At 56.1% G+C, this 22641-nt stretch overlaps 2 protein-coding genes across 2 annotated transcripts; both read left to right on the forward strand.

Annotated features, from left to right (window-relative positions):
• The first annotated feature begins 272 nt into the window (after positions 1-272).
• Positions 273-2232, forward strand: LOC105701375 (maltase 1). Its single transcript, XM_012428075.2, has 2 exons — positions 273-657; positions 735-2232. The coding sequence occupies exons 1-2, from the start codon at positions 316-318 to the stop codon at positions 2124-2126; spliced, it is 1734 nt and encodes a 577-aa protein (XP_012283498.1). The 5' UTR covers positions 273-315; the 3' UTR covers positions 2127-2232.
• Positions 2233-12023: 9791 nt separating this feature from the next.
• Positions 12024-18359, forward strand: LOC105701124 (protein artichoke). Its single transcript, XM_012427567.1, has 4 exons — positions 12024-12303; positions 12614-15718; positions 15798-16129; positions 16209-18359. The coding sequence occupies exons 1-4, from the start codon at positions 12024-12026 to the stop codon at positions 16770-16772; spliced, it is 4281 nt and encodes a 1426-aa protein (XP_012282990.1). The 3' UTR covers positions 16773-18359.
• Positions 18360-22641: the final 4282 nt, after the last annotated feature.

Here is a 22641-nt window from a genome sequence, read left to right on the forward strand (position 1 = left end):
CGTCCCGGAAGCAGCCGCGATGGAGTCGCGCTCGAGAGGTACTCCACCGGCGACGATCGATTGGAAAAATCTGGAGAGACGAATTTTTCGACATAATCGAATGATTCCGTTCTACCGAACGGCTCGGGTGACGCGATCTTATCGACCCTCTTCTTCGAGCGAGTTATCAATTCTCGAGCTCTCGTCGAGTGTTACGCTGTAGTCGCGATACCATCGATTATATCTCAATCGGAATTTTTTGCGCTGGATTGGCAGCAGCGCGGATATAAACCCTCGATTTCTCTGGAGGGCGTCAAAGTGGCGTTTTCTGTGAGAATGTCGCTTCACGCCGTGACGTTGTGCCTCTTCCTGGGGCTGGTGGCGTATTCCGCTGCAGCGGACAAGAATTGGAGGAAGAATGCGCTCGTATATCAAGTGTACCCCCGAAGTTTCAAAGACAGCAACGGGGACGGGGTGGGCGACTTGAACGGCATCACTAGCAAGCTGGAGCACATAAAAGACATCGGTGCCACCGCCTTCTGGATCTCCCCCATCAATACCAGCCCAATGGTGGACTTCGGCTATGACATTTCAAACTTCACGGATATCGACCCGGTTTTCGGCACCCTGGCCGATTTCCAAAAATTGACGGCTCGAGCCAAGGCCCTAGGACTCAAGGTAATTGAGATTTTTCCTGATCTCGGACAGAAAATAGGAGAATAACGACTAATTGCGGTGTCGCCATTCTTTATAAGGTGCTCCTCGACTTCGTGCCCAACCACAGCTCCCACGAGCACGAGTGGTTCAAGAAGAGCGTCAAGAGGATCAAGCCCTACGACGAGTACTACATCTGGAGAGACGCTAAGGTCGTCAACGGAGTCAGACACCCGCCCAATAATTGGCTCAGCGTTTTCTGGGGATCCGCTTGGGAGTGGAACCAGGAGCGAGGCCAGTACTACTTCCACCAGTTCGCAGTCGGCCAACCCGACTTGAACTACCGCAGCAAGGCTCTGGACCAGGAGATGAAGAACGTCCTGAAGTTTTGGCTGGACCGTGGAGTGGAAGGTTTCCGAATCGACGCCATCAACCACATGTTCGAGGACCCGCGATTTCTTGACGAGCCGCGCTCCTTCCTTCCTGGCGTGAAGCCCAACGAGTACGAGTACCTGGACCACATCTACACGAGAAATCTTAACGAGACCTACGATGTCCTCAAGTCCTGGAGAAACCTCTTGGACCAGCACTCGAAACTGCACGGGACCGACCCGAAGATCATTCTGACGGAAGCCTACACGTTCATGCCGTTGACCATGAAATACTACACCTACGGATCCAACGCTCCCATGAACTTCATGTTCATAGCCGATCTAAACAACGGGTCGACCGCGTCGGACTTCAAGAGAACCATTGACAACTGGATGAACAACATTCCCGATGGCGAATATGTGGCGAACTGGGTGGTCGGCAATCACGACAACCACAGAGCGGCCAGCAGGTTCGGAACTCTCAGAGCCGATCAGCTCAACATGCTGAGCTTGATCCTGCCGGGAATCGGCATCGTCTACAACGGCGACGAGATCGGCATGGAGGATAACGTCATCTCCTGGAAGGACACCGTCGACCCCGCTGGATGCAACGCCGGACCCGACAAGTACCACCTGAAATCCAGAGACCCGGAGCGAACGCCCTTCCAGTGGGACAACACGAAGAACGCCGGCTTCACCACCGGCAACAAGACCTGGCTGCCCGTCCATCCTAACTACAAGACCCTGAATCTCGCGGCCCAGAAGAAGGTCCCGATCTCGCACTACAACGTCTTCAAGTCTTTGGTAAGGCTCCGGCAGCTCCCGGTCCTCCGAGACGGCGCTCTGGAGAACATCCTCGTGCACGACAACGTCCTGGGCATCGTGCGACGTCTGCGAGGCTCTCCACCAGTGGCTCTGCTGGTGAACTTCTCGAACTCCCCGATCGTCGTCGACGTCTCTACGAGGCTCAACCTCCCTCGGGTCCTGACCGTCTACACTGCCAGCATCTACTCCAAGATCCCGGTTGGATCGCGAGTGGACGCCTCCAAGCTGACCATCCCAGGATCGGCATCCATCGTCCTGAGCACTCCCTCGCTCGGAAAGTACCTGCAGGCACTTTAACGGCGACCTTAATTTACTGATTATTTTAGCGTCTTTGGATGAGTAAACCGAGTCGATGCTTAAAGCTCAATTGGTTTCAATAAATTCCAGTCAAGTTCCCTACGTAGAACTTCTCGTAGAAGAGTTGTCCGCAACGGATCGACGCGACGCTCTAATTCCGAAGGTGATTCTAGGATCGTGCCCGACCACGGCTCTTAGAAGCGAGAGTGTTTCAAGAAGGGCGTCAAGGGGATCAAGCCCTGGGACGAGTAGTAGTCTGGGGGGACGCTAAGATCCATAATGATACTAGACGGCACTTCCGAGTCTTAGCCTCAGAGTCGAGCTAGGCACGAAGCCAATGCTACCTTCTTCGGGCCTCGACCTCCACGACCGATATTGCGACGTCCTTTTTAGGTTTACCCGATGACCCACTAGCTCCCGGTACCCCGGTACCCCAAAGAGCGTCCCGGGTGGAGGTCTGGCGAAAAGTGGAGCGGATCGGGCGCGAAAGTAGGAGGGTCTGGATGTCGGTCGACACCCGGGGCGTATGTGCGCTCGTCCGAAGAGGTCCTCTGGGGAATTCGCGGTTTCTAAACCGAGGGGGATGAATTCGCTCAATATCTCCGGGCTAGGCGCGGGGGCGAGACGCCAGGGACGCCTCGCTCCGGGCGGGAGGAATTCAAAATTTCAGCGGAGGAGGAAGCGAGCGCGAAGGTTTGACGCGTCTCGAGAGGACGCTCGTCTACCCAATTAGCCCGTGCTCCAGGAATTCGACGGGGGCGCCGGTCGGGCTCGATCCTACCTTCTTTCGCGTCGCTTCCGGCGCCGGCGGCGCTTCCGGCGCCGGCTCGGCCTTCCGGCGTAGTTTCCCCCGCCGCGTCGGCACGCTAACCTCGTTTCGTCCCGAAAACGATCCGACCGGATCCGAAGCGCGACTCGCGTGCAACTTGCGAGGCCTCCTCTTCCCGAAAATAATAAAGGAAACGGTTAGTCCTCCCTCGCCGCGGACAACGAGCCCGGCGGCATGAATTCGAGGCTTTCCGGGAACGACTCGATCGCGTCCAGGTTGCGGGAAACGGAGACGAGGGACTCGTTCCCGGAACGGCGGCTCCGGCTTCCTAGCCGATGCCATCGCCTCGGCTTTACGGCGCGGATGGAGTCCGCTGAAAATACCGCAGAGGGGGCGCGGACGAATCGAGAGGCGAATTTACGGGCGAAACGGGGTGCTCCGGTCTCTCGTTAACCCGGTTTAGGCCCGGAAACGTCGACGCCTCGCCTGACGGACAGACGCTGCGCCAGACGCATTCGCGGCCGCTGCGATTGTTTCCAAGATGGAGGCCGCGTCTGTGCCCGAACTCATTAATTCCTCTCGATTCTACCTCCTCTTCGTTAGCGAGGGATCGATACCTCGCGGCATTCGAGTCTGAGAGGAAAACGCGGCGCTCGCGTGCTCTCGTTAGCCGACCTCGCGAAGCGCCGAGTCGCCCTTCGACGGTTTGTCCCCCGGGAGTCGCTGCGGAAACCGCGGAAATGGCCCGCGACGTCGACGCTGGATCGCAGGGGTAATGATCTTTTGAGTCCGGGGCGTTATTAAAATAATTAGTAGGAATAATCTCGGCTCTAATGGCGTGCCATACTTAAGAGCGGTCGGCGGCGCCGGGCATAATTAAAACGCACCGCCGGGCGTCGGGACGGCGCACTCCACGCACCCCCTCGCTCGACCACTCGGCCTCGCTGCCCTCTACATATTTCACTCCCCTTACCTCCCGGATGCCGCACCTTCGCTTCTCACCTCTCGATCGAATCGAATTACTTCGCCTCGATTTGCCCGCGAACGGCTGCCGGGACCTCCGCGAGAAGGGGAAGCGCGGCGCGGCCAAAGTTAAATATTTGACGGCAACGCCCCCGCAAGAGTGGGTACTTCTGGAATTCGCCGACTAATTAACGAGGGCGCGAGACCAGGGGCGTCGCGACGTCGATTAAATCGCGCGTCGAGCGGACCAAGACCCTCGACCGCCTCTTCGCGGATTTTCCCAGTCCCGGGCCCGACGTCGATCGATCCGCATCGAGGCGGAAATCGCAGAAATCCCGAGGACGACCCTCGAACATCGACCTCGCTCCCTCGCGAATTCTCTCCTTCAAAGGGGATGTCTCCGTTTTCGAGCCGAATTTTTGACTTTCAGGGGTTGACAGGCGTCGCGAGAAATCGCGGAGCTCTCCCCCGCGCGCGGGGTATCGCGAAAAAATAAAATTGGACCGAGAGCCCCTCGACCCTTCGCAAACGTTCCATTTTTCATTTGGCGATTCCGCAATTTCGGGCAGTTTCGAAGCGCACTCCGCGAATGGAGTCCGGTGTTTAAATAGACATCACGCTACGGCGAGGACCGACCGGGGCGGCGGATCCATCATTCGAAAAATATAGTGGATTTTTATGGGACGCTTTCGGGGGGGATTGGAGTACCTGAAACGCACTAAATCTAGTATAATCTAGAGGAGGCAGCCGGCCACGCTCGGGACGGTCGATATTTTACTCGAAAACGAGGATCGCGCTAAACGAGCGTCCGTCAGCGGCGATATTATGTCTGAATTATTGGCTCGTTCGCTCTCGCGCGCGTCGATTAAGCCAATTCCACGTCGACGGGGGAAAAGAAAGAGGTCCATTGTCGGCCGGAGCGCCGAGAATCCCCGGCTAATCGCCGGCAAATCGCGCGCCCCTCTCCGTTTCCGAGGGAAAAAAGGCCTCCGAGGTTCTCCGACAAAAGTCCCGTCCCGGCGCCGACGAGCGCCGCCGTTTCTTGCAGGACCATTCGTCGCAATGACGTTAATGGCTCGGCCATCGAGATCCGCGACAGATTCCAGTCGGTCAACCGATCCCTCGAGGCATGGAAGCACGATGGGGCCGAGAAATTGAAAAAGGACCTCGATCCCCGAGTTTCGAAGCCGATGGTACTTTGTACGGAAACTCCGGTCGTTCCTGGCGATAAATGGACGCCCATCAACGGCGGAGTTATTGACTGACTCACTTTCCTCGTTTAGACCAATTCGCCGTCAATTCCGAAGAAACGGGGGAATTATCGCCCATCAGCGAGGTCGACGAGGTCGGGGCCCTTTAAACCGTGCGTGTAGACTCGATTGTCAGGAATGACAGAAATTGGGGTACAAAGGGTCGCCGGTCCGAGATCGATCTCAAGCCGGTCATCAACGAGAGGAAGTTTAGGCCAGTTGCGTCGATTAGGCGACCGAGGCGCCGGCAGGCGTCGGGACGATGACACTTTTTCATTAAAATGCAAAAGACCGGCCGCCCCGGAGGTGAAAATCTTTTCATAATGCTCGGCCCTGCATTCCCGTATTTCTCGCGGTTCTTCCCGCGAGTTCTTCCCTTTTTATCATTAACCTGACTCCTTGAACCGATGCCGCACCCCTCGGGGCCGGGCCGAATGGGTAAACGCACGCCGGAAGTGCCGTCTGGAGATGTGAAATAAGGTAATTGCGGAACTTTCGCGCAATAGCTGTAGACCCGTCGTTGCAACCAGATCCTTTGGCGAACTACCCCGCCGCAGGGGACCGGAAAAGCATTAAAATTCATGGCGCTACACTTCGGCGACCTGCCGAAAACTTAAGCCGGGCTTCCGGAAAGTCCGCCCCGAGACCTCGGATGAGTCGGGCATCTTCCCCTCCCGGAATGCATCTTCGATCGGCGCGTTCGTTATTCCGGGATGGGATGCGTAATACCCTCGACTTGTCCGCGAAAAGAGCTATTCGTTGTTTCCCGGATCTTCGATTTCGAGAGGTACTCCTCCGATGCGCCGTGCGTCTTCCTTCCGGAAGACGTTTTGTTGGCCCCGACCGGACCGGAAAAGCTCGAGGGGACCCTCGTCAAAGCTCGAACAGGGGAGCGGGGCATTAAAATTCATAGCTCGATGCTTCGATGCGACCGGTCGAGACCCGGAGCTCGTCTTCGGCTCCTCTCCGATGCCGGCCAGAAGGTGTGCCCAATTAAAAGGAGCTTCCGGGCTTCCGAGCCGATTTCGGTATCGAAACGAGCGATCCTCCCGGTCGGGGCACAAAGGAAGCCGCCTTTGTGGGGAAACGAAACGCTCTTTGGTAAAGTCAGCACGGATCTCTCGCCTCGTTAGAGCCTACTGCCTATACGTGCTCCCTGCGTTTACTGTGCTCTGCTCTCGTGGATTTTGTTCCTCCTGGACGAACAAGAAAAATGTCGGAGGGCCCTCGTCAGATTTTACACCTCGCCTGCGGAATTTTAATGAACTCCCGCGCGCGTTTCCTGTCGAAAATGCCGTTCCGGGGAAAAAGTTGCAAACACGGTATTGTGCCGTAACAAAAGAACGTTAGAAAAGGATACCCCGTCATCGACCATGGCCCGGACGTTTTATCGTTCCCATCGGAGAAAAATTCGATTGATATCGGGAAAGCGCGCTCGTTTCGGGGAGGAGGGAATTTTGGATTTTCCCCGATTACCTCGGAAAACGCTCGCGAGGCCCTATATGTGTACTTTCATGCGAAGGATCAGAGGCGGACAGGACGCGATCAAAAATCCTTCCAAGGGGATCCGTTCCTCGGGATTTCTTCCGGAATCGCGGAGACCATTTGACGGGAGGCAGATTTCAATCATGCGAATCGGGAGATTTGCCAAGTCCTACGTACGTAGCCATTTCCGACAGTGGGTCAGAGCTGTAAAACCGTAATAAACCTCCTCGCTCTATTGTTTTACAATCCCGTAGCGGAGCAATATAGCTTCGACAAGGTCTCCGTACAAGATCTTCCGATTCGCCAAGTAATCAAACTCTAATACGATCGGGCCGTAAATTTTCCGAAACGATTCCCGTAAAGAACCGCGATCGTACCTCCGAATGTTCGCTCGGCGAGGCGTAACCGGGAATTCGGTAAAAACGTACGACTCGAGATTTATTCCTCCTCCAAAACGGTTCCACGGAAAGTCACCACGTTTTGACGAAATATCGAGGGGTAAATCGAAATCTGCGAATCGAGGGGGCATTTTTCCTTTTGGCCCGCCTTCCCCGAATCTTACAACGTTCTCGAGTGGTTCGCAGCCGTGGGAACGCGTCGACGGGCGATTCTAAAAACTCGGCACCTCGAGGAATCGTCGCCTCCGAGACGGGGAGATCGATTTCCTGTTTTCGAATCGACAATCGTCGACGAGGGACTCCCTTCCGTCGACGGGAAACGATTGTACGCCTCGGCGAGAACCCTCTGGCGGCGCCGCTCGTCGAGGCGAAATTATTCCTCGCGATAATAAAATCTCTAGGTAGGATCTCGAGGGGCGAAAGATGCAGCCTCCCCCTTTCGCTCGTCACGTGGAAATCTCGCTCGGTAATTAATTCATTGCCGCGCTCAAGAATTTCCCTCCCGACGAAAGAATCCCCCGTCTGCCCGGGCGAGCTTCATTGTAAATCAAGCGGAGAGTGACTCGCCTTATAAATCACGTTTACCTTCCGTATTTGCTTTATGGACATCTTGATAGCCGTGCACTCCCAAAGCGAGAGCTACTACACGAATTACCATTTTCCGCGAGACCGTGGGGATGCCCTTGCTGCAACGACTCGAATGCATTTTCCACCGTCTCTCCATTTTCTCGGCTGACTTATTACACGGAACGAGGAAGCGACCGAGGAGGAAATTCTACTTACCATTCGCGTCATCGGAGGGCGTATTTCCCTCGATTTTATATTGTTCCAGCGCGGTTCGTTGGAAACGTACCGGGATACGAAAAATAGGGAGTCGAGCTTCTCCGGAATGGCCGTTCCACGAGCGGCCGCGGAAACGTTCCGCTCGTCGAGATAGCGAAGGGGACTTTTTCGAGGGAGTCTCGACTAACTTATTGACCACTCGAGCTTTATCGCGATCCTCGTCGTGCCTCCTATCGCGAGAGGCCTTTGCCACCGACTTGTCCATTTAGCGAGCCGTCCGTCGAGCGACAGCCGACTCAGGAAATCTAGAGACACGAGGCCCCATTAAACCTCCCTGGCTCGCCAAATGAGCCTTTGGATGCCCCACCCGGCGCACCAGGGTATCCACCCTCGGTCGATCCAACGTGTCGCCCTTCTACAAATTCATGAGCGAAACGCTCGGAAAGTTCCGGGAGCCCCGGGTGATGATCGCTCCTTGGCACGATCCGTAAACGCGAGGAACGCGAGTCGGCGCGATAACTTTTAATCGGAATTAATTCCAAGTCGAGATAAAGCCAATTCATCGTCCTCTCGAAAAGGGGCGCGGAAAGATCGGAAGGCATTCAGAGGCGGCCTCGGATAATTCCTGGCGAGGTCCAAAAGGGAACCGGGCGCTACTTCAAGGGTGGCCCGAGTGGATCGAGGTGCCAAGAGGTAAACGGCTCTTAAATCCAGCTCTCTCCCCAGCCCCCGGCCATCTCTCTCTCCGACGATACCGACGAAAAAATGGCTCGCTCCGGATTCTCTCCATTTCAGATCTGGGTCGCGATATCGCGAGCTTCGCCCGGGTAGCCCGCGGGTCGGAGGGTCGCGGCAAACACCCCTCGACACGGTCCTTAGCGGGCTTTCGAACGAGCTTTCCGAGGAGATTTCGAAGGCGCCTTTGACCGGGTACTCGAAGCGACCTCGACAATGCCCCGCGATACCGGTATTCTCCCTTTAAAGTGCGCCATTCGGAGTCGAGGGGACAAAATGATGGCGACGTGGCTCGTAAACGCCGAACGTCTCCATGCGAGCTCCGTTCCGGAAGGGGAATTCCTTCGCGCTATATTTTAATTCCAGAAAGGAAGGAGTACTTAATTCCGAGAAAATGTGGGCACGTCCGGAGGAGCTTCCGTGATCGGGACGTTAGCCGATTCTTTGGGAAGAGTAGCTGGCCTTCCGAGGCAATAATTCTGTCGGGGAAATTCCGGAAGTCCGAATTAACGCGAAATACTCGCGGCTCGGCTGAAAGTACGAGGTCGCGTCGCGTCGCGCGCTTCGGGGGAATTTCTTTCCCGGAGGTCTCCGCGTTATTATATCGCCGGGAAGTTTCCTATTAAATTAGGAAGTTCGGTAAGCGGCCGGGCTCGGAACTCGCACGACAAACAGCGGAGCGTTATCGTATTACCCGGCCCGGCTGGGCTGGAATAAAAATGCCCTAAGCGGGCGGACCGCGAGTGCTCGACCCGGGATCGAGTTTTCCGGGTCCGGGGTTAAATCTTCCGGATTCCCCGGATTTTCCGGATGTTCCCGAGTTTCCCGATTCCGTACGGAAGTCACGCGCCCCACGGCGCGAGGTATTGCCGCTGACACTGGGGAAATTTATCGTCGACCGGTAACGGCACCTTGTCGACGTCCACGAAGCGAATTCGCGAGTCGCGCGAGCCCCGGGTCGGAAAGAACTTCCCGGAGGAGAGTTCGCAAACTCGAAGGGCCATCCGCGAGACGACTGGCCGAGATCTCCCTCGGACGCAGAGGAATCGTCCCTCTCGCCAAAGCTATCGATCCCGGCGTCGATTTTCCAAGGTAAACATCGGTCTTCGGGAGAAGGGACCTCGAACGTCCGAAGAGACGGCCGATCAAGAAGGGACGAAAGGGAGACAAATTATTTTGGACCCTTCGAGACCTCGAGAACGGATGTAGAGAGTCGAGATCGGTCCCGGATCGTGGCTCATCCCCGAGAACGTCGTTCGAATCGGCTCATCGCCGACCCTCGTTAAACTCCTTCCCGCGGACTTTCCTCGCCTTCTCCCGAGCGGAGTTTCCGTTTCTAATCCTCCGTTAATCCCCGGAAAAGTCTCGGGGAACCTGTCGAGAGTTGGATCGTTTTCTTAGAAACGTGTCGGGTGGTTAATCGGAAAAAACGAGGGCCAAGAACGGAGAGTCGGGAACAATGGACCGGCCGGAAAAGAGACACCGTTCTCCCGAGCATGGGGAAAGTTCGAAGTATCCGGACTTCTCGAGAAGTCCCGTCGAGTTAATTTGCTTACTAGAGGGTAACGAACTTTTCCGTTATTCGGGACTTTGGAAAATGACCCCTGTCTCGAGTCGCCCCTGGACGTTTCCATCTCGACGCGATTCGTGCCGCGGAACGAGGTAACCTCGTCCGCTTTCTGGCAACTTCCGGTGCAAGTCGTAAGGGGCCATTGCATTCGGAAATCCCGGGAAACTTGGCTCTTTCCTTCTCGCGGCCTTTTTGAAGCCCTCGGACGGCACGCGAGTAGCTTTGGTCGGCAAAGGGGTGGCGTGCAGTCGTTTGCATCCTCGTTACCATGGGCGGTCCGATTTAAATGCACCGGCCTTAGGAGGTCCTGGTGGGGGCTTTAAATTTAGGCCGGGCACTTCGTCGTCCGAGATTGTCGCGGCCTCGCAAGCTGGCCGCAACGACTTAATCCGAGCCCCGTGGTCGGGCTAGGAAATTGCATTTCGGTGGGGTGCACCGCGACGCGGTGCACCTCCACCATTAGGGTCGTGCAGCCGGTCCGATGCGGTCTCAAGGGATGTCGGTCCACCTTGTGAACCGGAACACGATGCAGGGAGCACGGAATGGCGACGCGTCCTCCTCTGCGTGCATCTCGATTCGACGTCGGATAGACGTCGCGACGTCGACAGATAAATTCTTTATACCTCGATGCTCTTAACCCGGAAAGGTATCGGAGGGTTTCATTTACCCATGGAAAAGTAATTTCACTTCTTCCCCCCGATTCCTTTTCCAATTCCGACGAGTCGACTCTCTTCGGTATCGCCTCGAGTCCGGATACTCCAATACTTATCCCGAGTTGGACAAGTTCGGGCAAAGGCCGGGACTGCGCGTGACTTCGGCGTCGTTACTCTTTCGCAATGTTCCTCGTTCCGCGGAATCGAGACCGTTGACCGCGTGGTTACTCCGCGCGGAGCACCCGACTGTATCGAACTCCGTCTCGAAACTTTTAGACTTAAAGGGCGATCGCACGGAACGGGGGAGCCTATTCTTGTCTCGAGGCTAAGTGACAGCTTTCGGCCCCTCAATGCAAATGCGTAACAACTTCCACTCGATATCACCTCGATCCGGAAGTGGAAGTACCTCTGCCCTCCCTGGGGCGCGAAACTCCTCCGATCGGTTTTTACAATGGCCAAGAAATCTCGATCTTCGCCGGAAAAGTCAAATCTTCCCGAATGGGGTTAAATATAATTTTTTAATCAAACCCGACGCGATCTACTCTGCCGGGGAGGACGATCGACAGTGATCCCCGCCCTCGATCACTCTTGGGGCACTGCCGATAAATGCTTAACCGTATAAATAAGGGACGTTACGTCCACTTGCCATTAATATGACTTACACGAAACGTTCGGATCATAATTACGCGTTTATTATGCCATTAGGCGATTAATGGTATGCAAATGGCGCATTGAACGATCATTCCGCGGAATGATACACAGCCTCCGCGTTAACTTAAACGTATAATATCTCTTATTTATACCCCGTTGCCCCCAGCCATTCGTTCGGGCGGAAGTGAAACGTACAACCGAAGTTCGAGCCCCGTAAGTGGATAAAGCGTGTTCACCCACGGACACGGTTTCCACTTCCCTCTGAGCGCCGCGATCGTCACTACCCCGACCATCTCCGCTCGAGTTATAGAAAACTACGAGATAAACTACTTTTCCGCTAATGCACGATGCACTTCCCCCGATACGGCTAATCCGCAGAGGAGCAACTTTTCGCTGCGCGAGATGACCGACTTCTTAGTGTCTCGATACCGGGCAGCGTCCGCCACGATACCGCCCTTCCCGACGCTCCATGTCGATCTTCCTCGTTGTTAAAAAAAAAATCTAAAAATGGAGAACCTTATAGATCGATATCCTTTTGAGTCGCGTCCTAGATTGCCGATGACGATGACGGGTCTCGGGGTGTTGCAGAGCTCGAGGGACGAGCCGCTAGGATGAGGGTCCCAGGGTAGGAGGAGCGACCATGTGGACCTCGCTGCCGAGGACGAGGCGCAAGTGGAGGGAGCCTCCATCGGGCAGCGGAGGGCAGCGGAAGCGTCCGGAGGTCCTGTGCTCGGTGCTGCTGGTGGCCGCCTCGATCGTCGCGACGGCGGCCGCCGCGGCGGTGTGTCCCGCGCCCGAATCGATTCCGGGCTGCCCGTGCTACAACTTCGAGGACGGCCTCTTCCTCGAGTGCGCCGGAGCCACGGAGGAGTCCCTGCGAGTCGCGCTATCGGGGGTGCTCGGCGTCCAGCCCGGCGAAGGTAAACTCGACGCGTCGATTCAACGGGGTCGGAGATCCATCGGGTAGCAAGGGTTGGAGGGTATTTGGACGTTGCTTGATTATTTGCACCCTGGCTGGGCAACGCGTGGATCGAAAGGGCGTTGTTCCGATTGCAGTGTAGAAGGGTTGGTTCCAGGGGAATCGCAAGGATCCCTCGAGGGTTGCTTCGTGAACCAGAGTCCATACGTGGGTGCCGACGAATTATCGATAGTCGTTCAAGGGGGTTGAACGCGAGGTGATTTTTTTTTTCCCCCGCGGGAGGATGCCCCTGTTGACGAGGTGTGTTGCAGGGGCGGTGGTGCAGTCGTTGAGTGTCTACGAGCTGGATCGGAAGGTGGAGGAGCTCCGGGCCTCGGTGTTCCCGGCCGGGACGCAGATCCGCCACCTGCAGATCTCGCACTCCGGGGTGAAGGAGATCGGCGAGGATGCCTTTCGGATGCTGGGCTCGAGCCTGGAGTCCTTAGGACTGGTATCCGGCAAGCTGGCGCAGGTGCCGCAGAAGGCGCTGGCCTCGCTGGGCAGGTTGGCAGCTCTGGACCTGGAGGCGAACCTGGTCCACGATCTGCCGAGCTTCAGCTTCTACGGGCTCTCCTTGATCAAGTTGAACCTGAAGGGCAACCAGATCGCGAAGATCTCGGAGTACGCTTTCGCTGGGTTGGAGGACACTCTGACCGATCTGGACCTGGCGGAGAACAAGATCAGGATGTTCCCGATGACGTCGCTGAGACGACTCGAGCACCTGACTTCGCTGCGGCTGGCTTGGAACGAGGTCTCTCAGCTGCCCGAGGACGGGTACTCCAGGTTGGACGCCCTCAACTTTCTCGACCTCAGCAGCAACAACTTCGAGATCATACCTCTGAACTGTTTCCGATGCTGCCCGTCGTTGCGGACGCTCTCCCTGTATTACAACGTAGTCGAGTCGGTAGACAAGGACGCCTTTATATCCTTGATAGACCTCGAGTCGATAGATCTCAGTCACAATAAGATAGTGTTTCTCGACGTAGCAACCTTTCGTGCCAATCAGAAGCTCCGGTCCATCGACCTGAGCCACAACCACGTCCACCACATCAAGGGCGTGTTCTCTCGGCTGCCCGAGCTGAAGGAACTCTTCCTCGCCGAGAACAACATCCTCGAGATCCCGGCCGAGACTTTCGCCGGGAGCACCGCGCTCTCGGTGGTGTATCTCCAGCAAAATGCCATTAGGCGGATAGATGGCCGAGGGCTGGCCACCCTCGGCCAGCTAGCGCAACTGCATCTCAGTGGGAACTACATCGAAAAAGTGCCGAGAGACTTCCTCGAGCACTGCGAGAACCTCTCGACCCTCTCCCTGGACGGGAATTACATTCGCGAGCTGGAAGTTGGCACCTTTGCCCGCGCCAAGCAGCTAAGAGAACTCCGATTGCAGGACAATCGAATCACCGAGGTCAAGAGAGGAGTCTTCGCTCCTCTGCCCTCGCTCCTCGAACTGCACCTGCAAAACAATGCGATCACGGACATGGAGACGGGGGCCCTTCGCTCCCTCCACAGCCTGCAGCATGTTAACCTGCAGGGCAACCTTTTGGCCGTCCTCGGCGACGTTTTTCAGGTATCCAGCGAGCCCGGGCAAAACGGCAACGCGGCCACCTCGGCCGGAAGCTCGCTCGTCTCCATACAACTGGACAACAATGGCCTGGGAGTCCTGCATAACGACTCCTTGAGGGGCCAAGCCTCCGTCAGAATAATGTGGTTGGGTCACAATAGGCTGACTCGTCTGCAGGCCCCGCTTTTCCGCGACCTCCTCCTGGTCGAGCGTCTCTACCTGACCAACAACTCGATCTCGCGCATCGAGGACACCGCCTTCCAGCCCATGCAGGCCCTCAAGTTCCTCGAGCTTAGCATGAACAAGCTGACGCACGTCACCGTTCGAACCTTCTCCGAGCTGCACGAGCTGGAGGAGCTCTATCTGCAGGACAACGGCCTGAGACGACTCGATCCCTACGCCTTGACCTCGCTCAAGAGGCTGCGCGTCCTGGACCTGGCCAACAATCGGCTGAACGTGCTGCACGACACCATCTTCCAGGAAGGACTGCCAATCCGGACGCTGAACCTGAGGAACTGCTCAGTCGGCACGATAGAGCGCGGGGCCTTCAGAGGTCTCAACAACTTGTACGAGCTCAACTTGGAGCACAACAGGCTAACGGCCATGGCCCTGGACCGCCTCGACATTCCCGGACTGAGAGTCCTGAGGATCTCCTCGAACAACTTCAGCCAAATCAACGGAGACTCCCTCGACGGCTTGCCGTCCCTCCAGTACCTGGCCATGGACTCCTCCCAACTGTACCGCATGCCGCCCGACATCTTTTCCAAGAACAAGAATCTCGCCAAGTTGTCCCTGGGCAACAACCTCCTGCGCGGTTTGCCCGGAGCCCTCTTCATCGGGCTCGAGTCCCTGAAGGAGGTGAAGCTCGACGGGAACCGCTTTCAGGACATTCCCTACGAAGTCTTCTCCAACGCCAGCTCCGTCGAGGTGCTGTCGCTGGCGAATAACGTGATCGTCCACGTGGACGTCTCTCGTCTGAACGGGCTGGTCAGCTTGCGGGAGCTGGATCTTCGCAGCAACTACGTGGCATCGCTCTCGGGATTCGCGGCCGCCAACTTATCGCGGCTCCTCGCTGTCGACCTTAGCCACAACCACTTGTCCGCCTTGCCGGCCAACTTCTTCGTCCACTCGGCTTCGCTGAGGAAAGTCGAGCTAGCGGCGAACAAGTTTCGCCAGATACCGGCCACCTCGCTCTCCACCCAGAACATCCCCAGTTTGGCCTGGCTGAACGTCACCGCCAATCCTTTGACCAGGATACACGAGATCAGCTCCGAGGCCAAGTACCCCGCTCTGAGGGAGATCCACATAAGCGGCACCAATCTCACGATAGTCACCAGCCAGGACTTCGAGGCGTTCCCTGCACTGATGCACCTCTTCATGGGGAGCAACGTGATCTCGCGCGTCTCACCCAGTGCCTTCCGCAGCCTGCCGAACCTGCTGACTCTGGACCTCAGCGTGAACGAGCTGGAGCTGCTGCCGCAGGAAAGACTGAAAGGACTGGAGCACCTCAGGTTGCTGAACCTGACGCACAATCGCCTGAAGGAGCTCGAGGACTTCCCGCCGGACCTGAAGGCGCTCCAGGTGCTGGACCTGTCCTACAATCAGATCAGCGGCGTGGCCAAAGGCACCTTCCAGCATCTCGAGAATCTGGCCGAGCTGCATCTCTACGGGAATTGGATTTCCTCCATATCCTCGGACGCTTTCAAGCCCCTGAAGAAGCTGAGGATCCTGGACTTGAGCAGGAACTATTTGGAGAACTTGCCGCTGAAAGCCTTCAAGCCGCTCGAGACCCAGATCAGAAGCTTGCGGGCCGAAGGTGAGTCGCCCCTCATTTCTGCCTCTCTCCTTCGAATCGGCTCCCATACGCGCATGACGGAATAATTCATTGCTCTCAGAAAATCCCCTGCACTGTGACTGCGAGTCCCAGGAGCTGTGGGAATGGCTGCGGGACCACCAGAAACTCGTCGGCGGAGTCAGCAGAAACCGCGGCGGAATGGGAGTAAACGACATGGAGAGCGGATTGCTGAGGTGCGAACAGCCTCCGGAGCTGCGCGGCCTGGTGTTCCTGGATCTGGACCCCCACGCCTTCTGCTCGGCACCCCTGGTCTTGAAACTCGCCATCCAAGACATCCAGCCCTTCTCCGTTCTCGTCTCCTGGCAGAGCAGGAACCACTCGGGCTTGCACGGGTACCAGGTCGCTTATCACGCGTTGGACACCATTGACGAGGTGAAGCACCCAGGATTTTCCTAAAACCTGACGTTAACCTCGCGAATCGTTTTCCCTGTAGCATCGATTTCCATTCCAGGTCCACGGGAGGCTGCTGGATCCCAACGCGCGATCCGTGAAGCTGTCAAAGCTATCGTCCAACACTCGCTACCTGATCTGCGTGCTGGGACTAGGGAACTGGGTGTCTCGGGAAGGAGAGACCAACTCGGTCGGGATATTGAACGCCTCCAGGGGTGACGTTTTCGATGCGACAGCTTTGCCGGAAATGGTCGACTCCCCCACGAGTCGGTGCACCGAGGTGAAGACGCTCGAGGCGCCCGACGCCGTGATCAGCAGTGACGGGTCTACCAGCGACGTCGGCGGAGTGGCGAACATCCTCACCAGGAGACTCGGATTGATAGTGGGATGCTGCATGGGTTTCGTGGTCTTCGTCCTCCTCGTCTCCGTCCTGGGATACCTTAAAATTAAGAAGCAGCGAGAGGCCGTCAAACGAGACCAGCAGCCGGTTCCCCCGGAGTACATCTCCTACCGACACTTCAGCATCCAAAGCGGCGAAGCCGGACACGCGGCCAGGGCGGCCAGTCAGGAGGGCCAGCATCCGAGCTTCATAACCAACATGGGGAACGCGACCTTGAACGTGTAAAATTACGCAGACCAGAATTTACGATTACGTCCTCTAGTTTGGACTGGCCAATTCCCATTCGAGGTCTCGAGGTGCTGGCTGGGACGGAAATTATCCAGCCAGTCGAGACCGTGCAGAGCCCGCTTCGAAGCGAGTTGCAGCGTACGGCGACCTGCGACGGATAGGAACGAAGTTACAGATGACGGGTGCGATTTGTAATTACAGGAAGAGGTAGAGAAATTACGATTTTCATTTGTACTGGTGGAGGAAAGGGACGGTGGAGATTATTCGTTGAAACGAACACACGAGGGTAGGACGGTTAAGGTGGAAATCCGTCACCGTTGAAATCTGAGTTAAAAAATAGAAATTCAAGTACCTACTTCCCGGACGGCCACGAGTCAATGTCGGTTGGAATTTTCTACCCGGAGGGTCAGGGGTCTCATTACCCCGCGGTGGAGTAGTTAAAGGTTAAACCGTACAATTTATCATTTCGCGTTTCGGAGTTCAACTGCACCCAGTACGTTCCATGCGCCGGTTGCAAATGGAATTTCTAGAGAGGATTTATATACAAATTGCACGAGTAATTTGTAATTCCGTAATGGCGTTGCGCCGGTAATGGGTAACCCTACCGACCAAGGAGGGGATCGACCTAGACGAGGAGGGAATCGACGTGGGCCTCGAAGGGTCCACTCGGATTCCGGTAGCAATTTTGCATTGTTAAACAACGCCGAAGACTGCCCCGAAAGCGATCCGCGAAATTTATTTGAGGTGTCCGAGAATATGTGGCCGAGAGTGGATGGATGAATGTAGTCGTGCGAGAGTCGGCAGATCTCCAGGACTCGGGAGGAGATCCTTTAGCTTAGCTTAAGGACAATTTTATAAGCGATTTTCTACGAGGTTTAATTTACAATTTGAGCGGCACGAGACGACGGGCTCCGAGAACACCCGGAACGCACGAAAAAATGTCGGATTTGATCGAACCCCGAGTTCGTCGCGCCTACGCGAATGGTCATATGCAGTAGAAACCTCATTGTAAGACGTGACGCATTTGCCAACAATTACCACTAAATACCGTAGCATTGTACACCTCACCGCCCTCGTAGCGACGGGGTGCATTGTATTTTCTTAATGGTTTCCGAACTACGTCTTGGGTTTTTAGCTCCCGGCGACGTCGCGTCGGAGTTTCGAGGCTCTCGTGGAGGTCGATGACTCGAAAACGTGAATATTCATTTTGAAATTCATGAATCATCGAATAGAGCAACATTCCAAATCGTTTACCACCGCGTTCGTTGCCGGGCGATTTCGATACCATCTCGACCTCCCCGTTAAATCCTTGAAAGTACCGAAGCGACGTAAGAGCGCCTCGCCCGAGGAGGTGAAACCACCCTAATCTTGTCGAGATGATAAGGAAATTTTTAGGTTTGCGATAGACGATTCTCCCCGCGAGGAAACTTCTCTCGATCGGGTTCCTCGCGTCCGGGGACGAGGGAAGTCCCGACGCGCTACCCCGGCACTAGGTCACGTCGATTCTCCGCGACTTACGTATTTCTGCGCTACACATATGTATTGTAACATACACGTACATACGTCACTGTAATAAAATGCAAATTTTTTCTAGGCGCCCCTTCGAGTGGAAGTTACCCCGAATTTCCGTCCCATGCGACACCTGGGACGTTTCAAGAAAGGTTCGAGGATCCGTTCGACCCGAGTAGTCATGCCAACCGCGTCGACCAGGAGTTCTCCAAAATATTTTTTCAGAATCACCATTCCACGCGTGTTCCCCAACGTGTCCGATTTTCCGCCCAAATGGCAAAACGATCCATCCCGTCCGCATCCCTCGATCTCGCCTCCGCAAGCCGGTCGTGACGACGGATCATCCGCGGAACGGGAGGCTCGGCGGATGTTGAAATTTCCCCCCGACGACCCGCGTCGCTCCCTCGGTGAATTTCGATAAACCCCGCTCTGTCGGCGGCGGAATTCCGCAAATTTCTAGATGCGAGCCTCGTGTTCGCCGGGGCGGCGCGTGGAATCAAAATCTGTGAAATATGCGAGCGCCCTTTCCCGGGAGGCCGGCCTCTTTTTCGCATAAATTTCCCGGCATCTCAACGAAACGCTTCCCCGGCGCTTTATCGTATTTCCTTGCAATTAACCCTCCTTCCCCGTCGACCCGGGCGACCCGACGACCCCGACGCCCCTAGCGGCCCCGACGCCGCGACGCAAGAAACCGGCCGTAAGAAAGGCGCGTTGCATATTTCATTCGGCGGAATACTCCGGTTAAGCCGAGTGTGCGTTCGCCCAGTCTTTCTGGTAATAAAGGGCGGTGACCCGGCCGTAAATTGAAATCCCAAGGTGCACTCGCCCCCTTCTCGTCGACGATCGCCCTCGTCCCTTAATTGCACCCTAAAGACTGCGCCAAAGAGAGCCGTCCGAAGCATCGGCGCGCACCCCTCGGCGAAGTGCCTCTAATTACTGGATATCCGTCATGGCCAAGGGAGGAAAAGCTCCGCTCGCGGGGTGTCTTTATTTGGCTATCGACCAGCCATTGTTCTCGTAAACGGGAGCGCAACGAGATGTTTCCGATGTACGGGGTGGAAGGGACGGCTCGGACAAATTATCCTCGCGGTGAATGCTCCCGGGTTCTTCGGGAAAAAATTCTTAACCTCGCTCGCGGTAGTTCGCCGAATGGAACAAACGTGTCATCGATATCGGGGGAATCGTGTCACCCATCTCGCGCGATGACGTCCACGCGTTTCATGACGGCACGTGATTCACGTGGCTAGGTGCGTGCGATTAATCGATGGCTCAGGGTCCAGGTCCGAGGCGCGTTCGATCGAAATCCTATCCACGCACGATCAAACGGGGAGGCAATCGTAATCGGACCAGAAGATAAATCCGTCCGGAGCAATTACGCTCGAGTTAAGGGGACTTACGCAACGCGAGTGGCACGATCGCCCATTGCACGAGGTAACGCATGGAATGCGTCGTTTGCACCTGGCCCCCTTGGATTAATTCGAGCTAACGCCTCTCGCCGTTGCGGATTTTTCCCTTCCGTTCCTAAGAGCCGTCGAGTGCCGGAATTACGGCGGAAAAATCGCAGGAGCCGACTCCGGTCTAGCCTGCAAGTAACGACACCCTCCTCCCGGAAGGGCGGAGACGAAGCAAGGAAAGTCTGGAGGGAGAACAAACGGAGATCCCGAAAGGGGTGGCACAAAGCTGAGACCGTATTCCGCCCTTCGAAAAGAGCTTACAGGGCGGAAAGAACAATGAGCCCAGCGCTATGAAATATGCATGCATCTCGGCAGTCTCACCGACGCGTCGTCGAAGACTAAACGGGGACCGCGGACCGGAGGCTCGTCCTCTGACGGGCCGGAAATTCCCAGGAAGAAGAGGAGCATATGCGTTTCCGCGAGTATCGAGGACTTCTCGATGCCCCGTCGTGAATTTCCATTGGCACTCCGTCTCCGGAGCGAGAATAATGCAGGCGTCTTGGAAAAGTTGGCGCCCGAAGTCGCACCTATCCCGAAGAACGCCGACGCTCCTCGGCACGTATGAATTTATATCTCCCAATATTTGGTACGCGGTCCATCGCTCATAATTTATTTACGCCTATTTAGAGTCCGCGGAGGGCGATCGAAAGAGGGTTCCGGGTGGTGGGAGGACGGAAGTGAGGAAGAAACGTGCTTTTTCGCCCCCTCGACGAGACGCATCGCCGTAGTTTCCTCTGATTAAACGCGGGGCATCCAATGGACTCGCTGTTCCGTGAAACCACTGTTAATGCGCGCAGAACGAGAGCGGTTCAATGACGCATAGGAGAAGGGTGAAATACGAGATGCATCAAACATCCCGCGGCCGCCCGCGTAAATAACGCATCAGGCTAAACAGTCGTACGAATTTCGTAGGGGGTGCCAATCGGCGGAGGTGCCGTTTTGGAAACGGGCGGAGTAAATACGGAGATGAAAGCAGGGGCGCGCCTTTCGCGCGGACGCGGATTTTCCTCGGAGGCATCGAACGTAAGTTATGCCGATACGTCGATGAACTCGGGATACGCCTTTCCGCCTGCCACGTCTTCGCCAGGCGGAAGTAAATCCGTAATAAAAGTCGGAAAGGGCCGAAGGCGATCCGGCCGATGACTAAGGGGTGTTTACACGACGGGGCACCCTCTTAAGACTAGATGGCCGTGGCTGCATATTTTACCGGCTTTATTCCGCCGCGTCACGGCGCTCCCCCGGCCCGGGAAAAAGGAGCAAATTCATTTATTGGCTTTGAAAATGTTTTTCGCGGCGGGGAAAAGGTAAGGTATCCCCGGGCTTGTAAATAATTCAGCGGCGGATCTAATCTCGCCCCCGGAAGCTGAGAGGAGCGGGCCCGAGAAAGCGGCGAGGAAGCGGGAAAGGAAGCGGGATGTGATAAGTAAGGTCGGGCCGCATTGGTCCTCGGCCAATTCTACAGGGTGATTCAGCAACCGCGTCCAAATCTTATTGCCGGGGCATCCCTGAGTCGAGCGCGTCGAGATTTCCCCGTGCGCCGATTCCCCGTAACTCCCCATTTTCCTCGTCCACGTTATCTCCCTCGAGATAACGACACGCCGATTAAAATATTTGTAAAAGCCGCGACGACTATCCACCCCGTCGCTCTTACTAGAAAGGGTGCACTCGACTTCCGGCCTCCGAGAAATTACCACGTATCGATCCCTCGCGAGGGACATTTTTTACGCGGAGGGCGTACATTTTTATCGCCCAGAGCCCTTTCGGAGGGGATGATCATTACGAGGGTAATAACGGGACCTCCTAACGAGGGAGTCGCGAGGGGCAGGGTAACAAATTGTTTCCGGAGGACGCCTTCTGCGGGATAATTGAAAAAGTGACGGGGACCGTAAAAGGAATCGGGCGTTTTTTAAGTCGCCCGAAGAGACGTCACAGCGCCCGAGAGACGCCACGGAAACCCAGCGACGTCGCGAGGTTCGTCGGGTATGATCCGATATCGCGTCGCAAGAACACCCCCGGGTGTCACGTATCGTCGGGGGTGGATTGGCAACCCCGAAGCCACGACCCGGGTAGAAGCGCATCGACTGAATTATGTCGAAGCACCAGAGGGGGGCACGCGCTCGCGAGGGTGTTGTTTTGCCTGACGGATTCGACGTAAAGCGCGCGTTTCCCGCGATCGTTTTTCACCCTCCCCCGAAACGCACCGTGCGTTCCGGTCGGGGATGGGGGGTCCCTTTTCATCGGCAGGCTACATAAATTCCAAGTGAAACACGCAGAACGCCCCGCGTACCAGATCCAAACCGAACGCTGGGTCCATAGATCACGATACCCCGAAAGAGGGGCGGAGGACGATCTAGGCGCGAAACCTCCAAAGCTCGACCCTCGGAAATCTAGGCGGATGATGCATCCTTCTCTCGCGTTACCGAATACCCGACGTCAAATGCAAGCATCGACGCCAGGCTGTCCGCGAGGATGCACCTGCAGAGTAGAACCGTGGATGGCTGGCCTTTTAGAGAGGCGACGGTCGTAATCGATGCCTGGGCTTCCCCTGTTCGAATTGCGTACAAAGTAGCCGAAGACGACCATAAATCATCCGGCGTGAATTTGAACCCAGGGGCTTCGCGTAAGAAATTTATTATTCGTCCTATCGGAAGACGCTCCATGCCCGTAAGGGTACTAAGGTAAGGGAACTCCCGTCGCGTGGTTCCGAGGGAGACACGCGATGGGGAATTTCCTCCTAGAGTAGTTTTAAAGGGAATCGAGCCCGACTTTGCAGTTTCTGAATTTTTGATCGCAGATCCGAAGGCGACGAGGACTCGGCCGGGGTCCCGGCATGGCGGAAGAGGGTTCGCGGAAGGGAAGTTTGAAGAAGCCCTCCGGCGTGGAGGAGAGTCCCTCGTAAAGAA

This window comes from Orussus abietinus, unplaced genomic scaffold, assembly GCF_000612105.2.
Source record: "Orussus abietinus isolate OABI.00-Male unplaced genomic scaffold, Oabi_2.0 scaffold5, whole genome shotgun sequence".
In the NCBI taxonomy this organism is placed as follows: Eukaryota; Metazoa; Arthropoda; class Insecta; order Hymenoptera; family Orussidae; genus Orussus; species Orussus abietinus.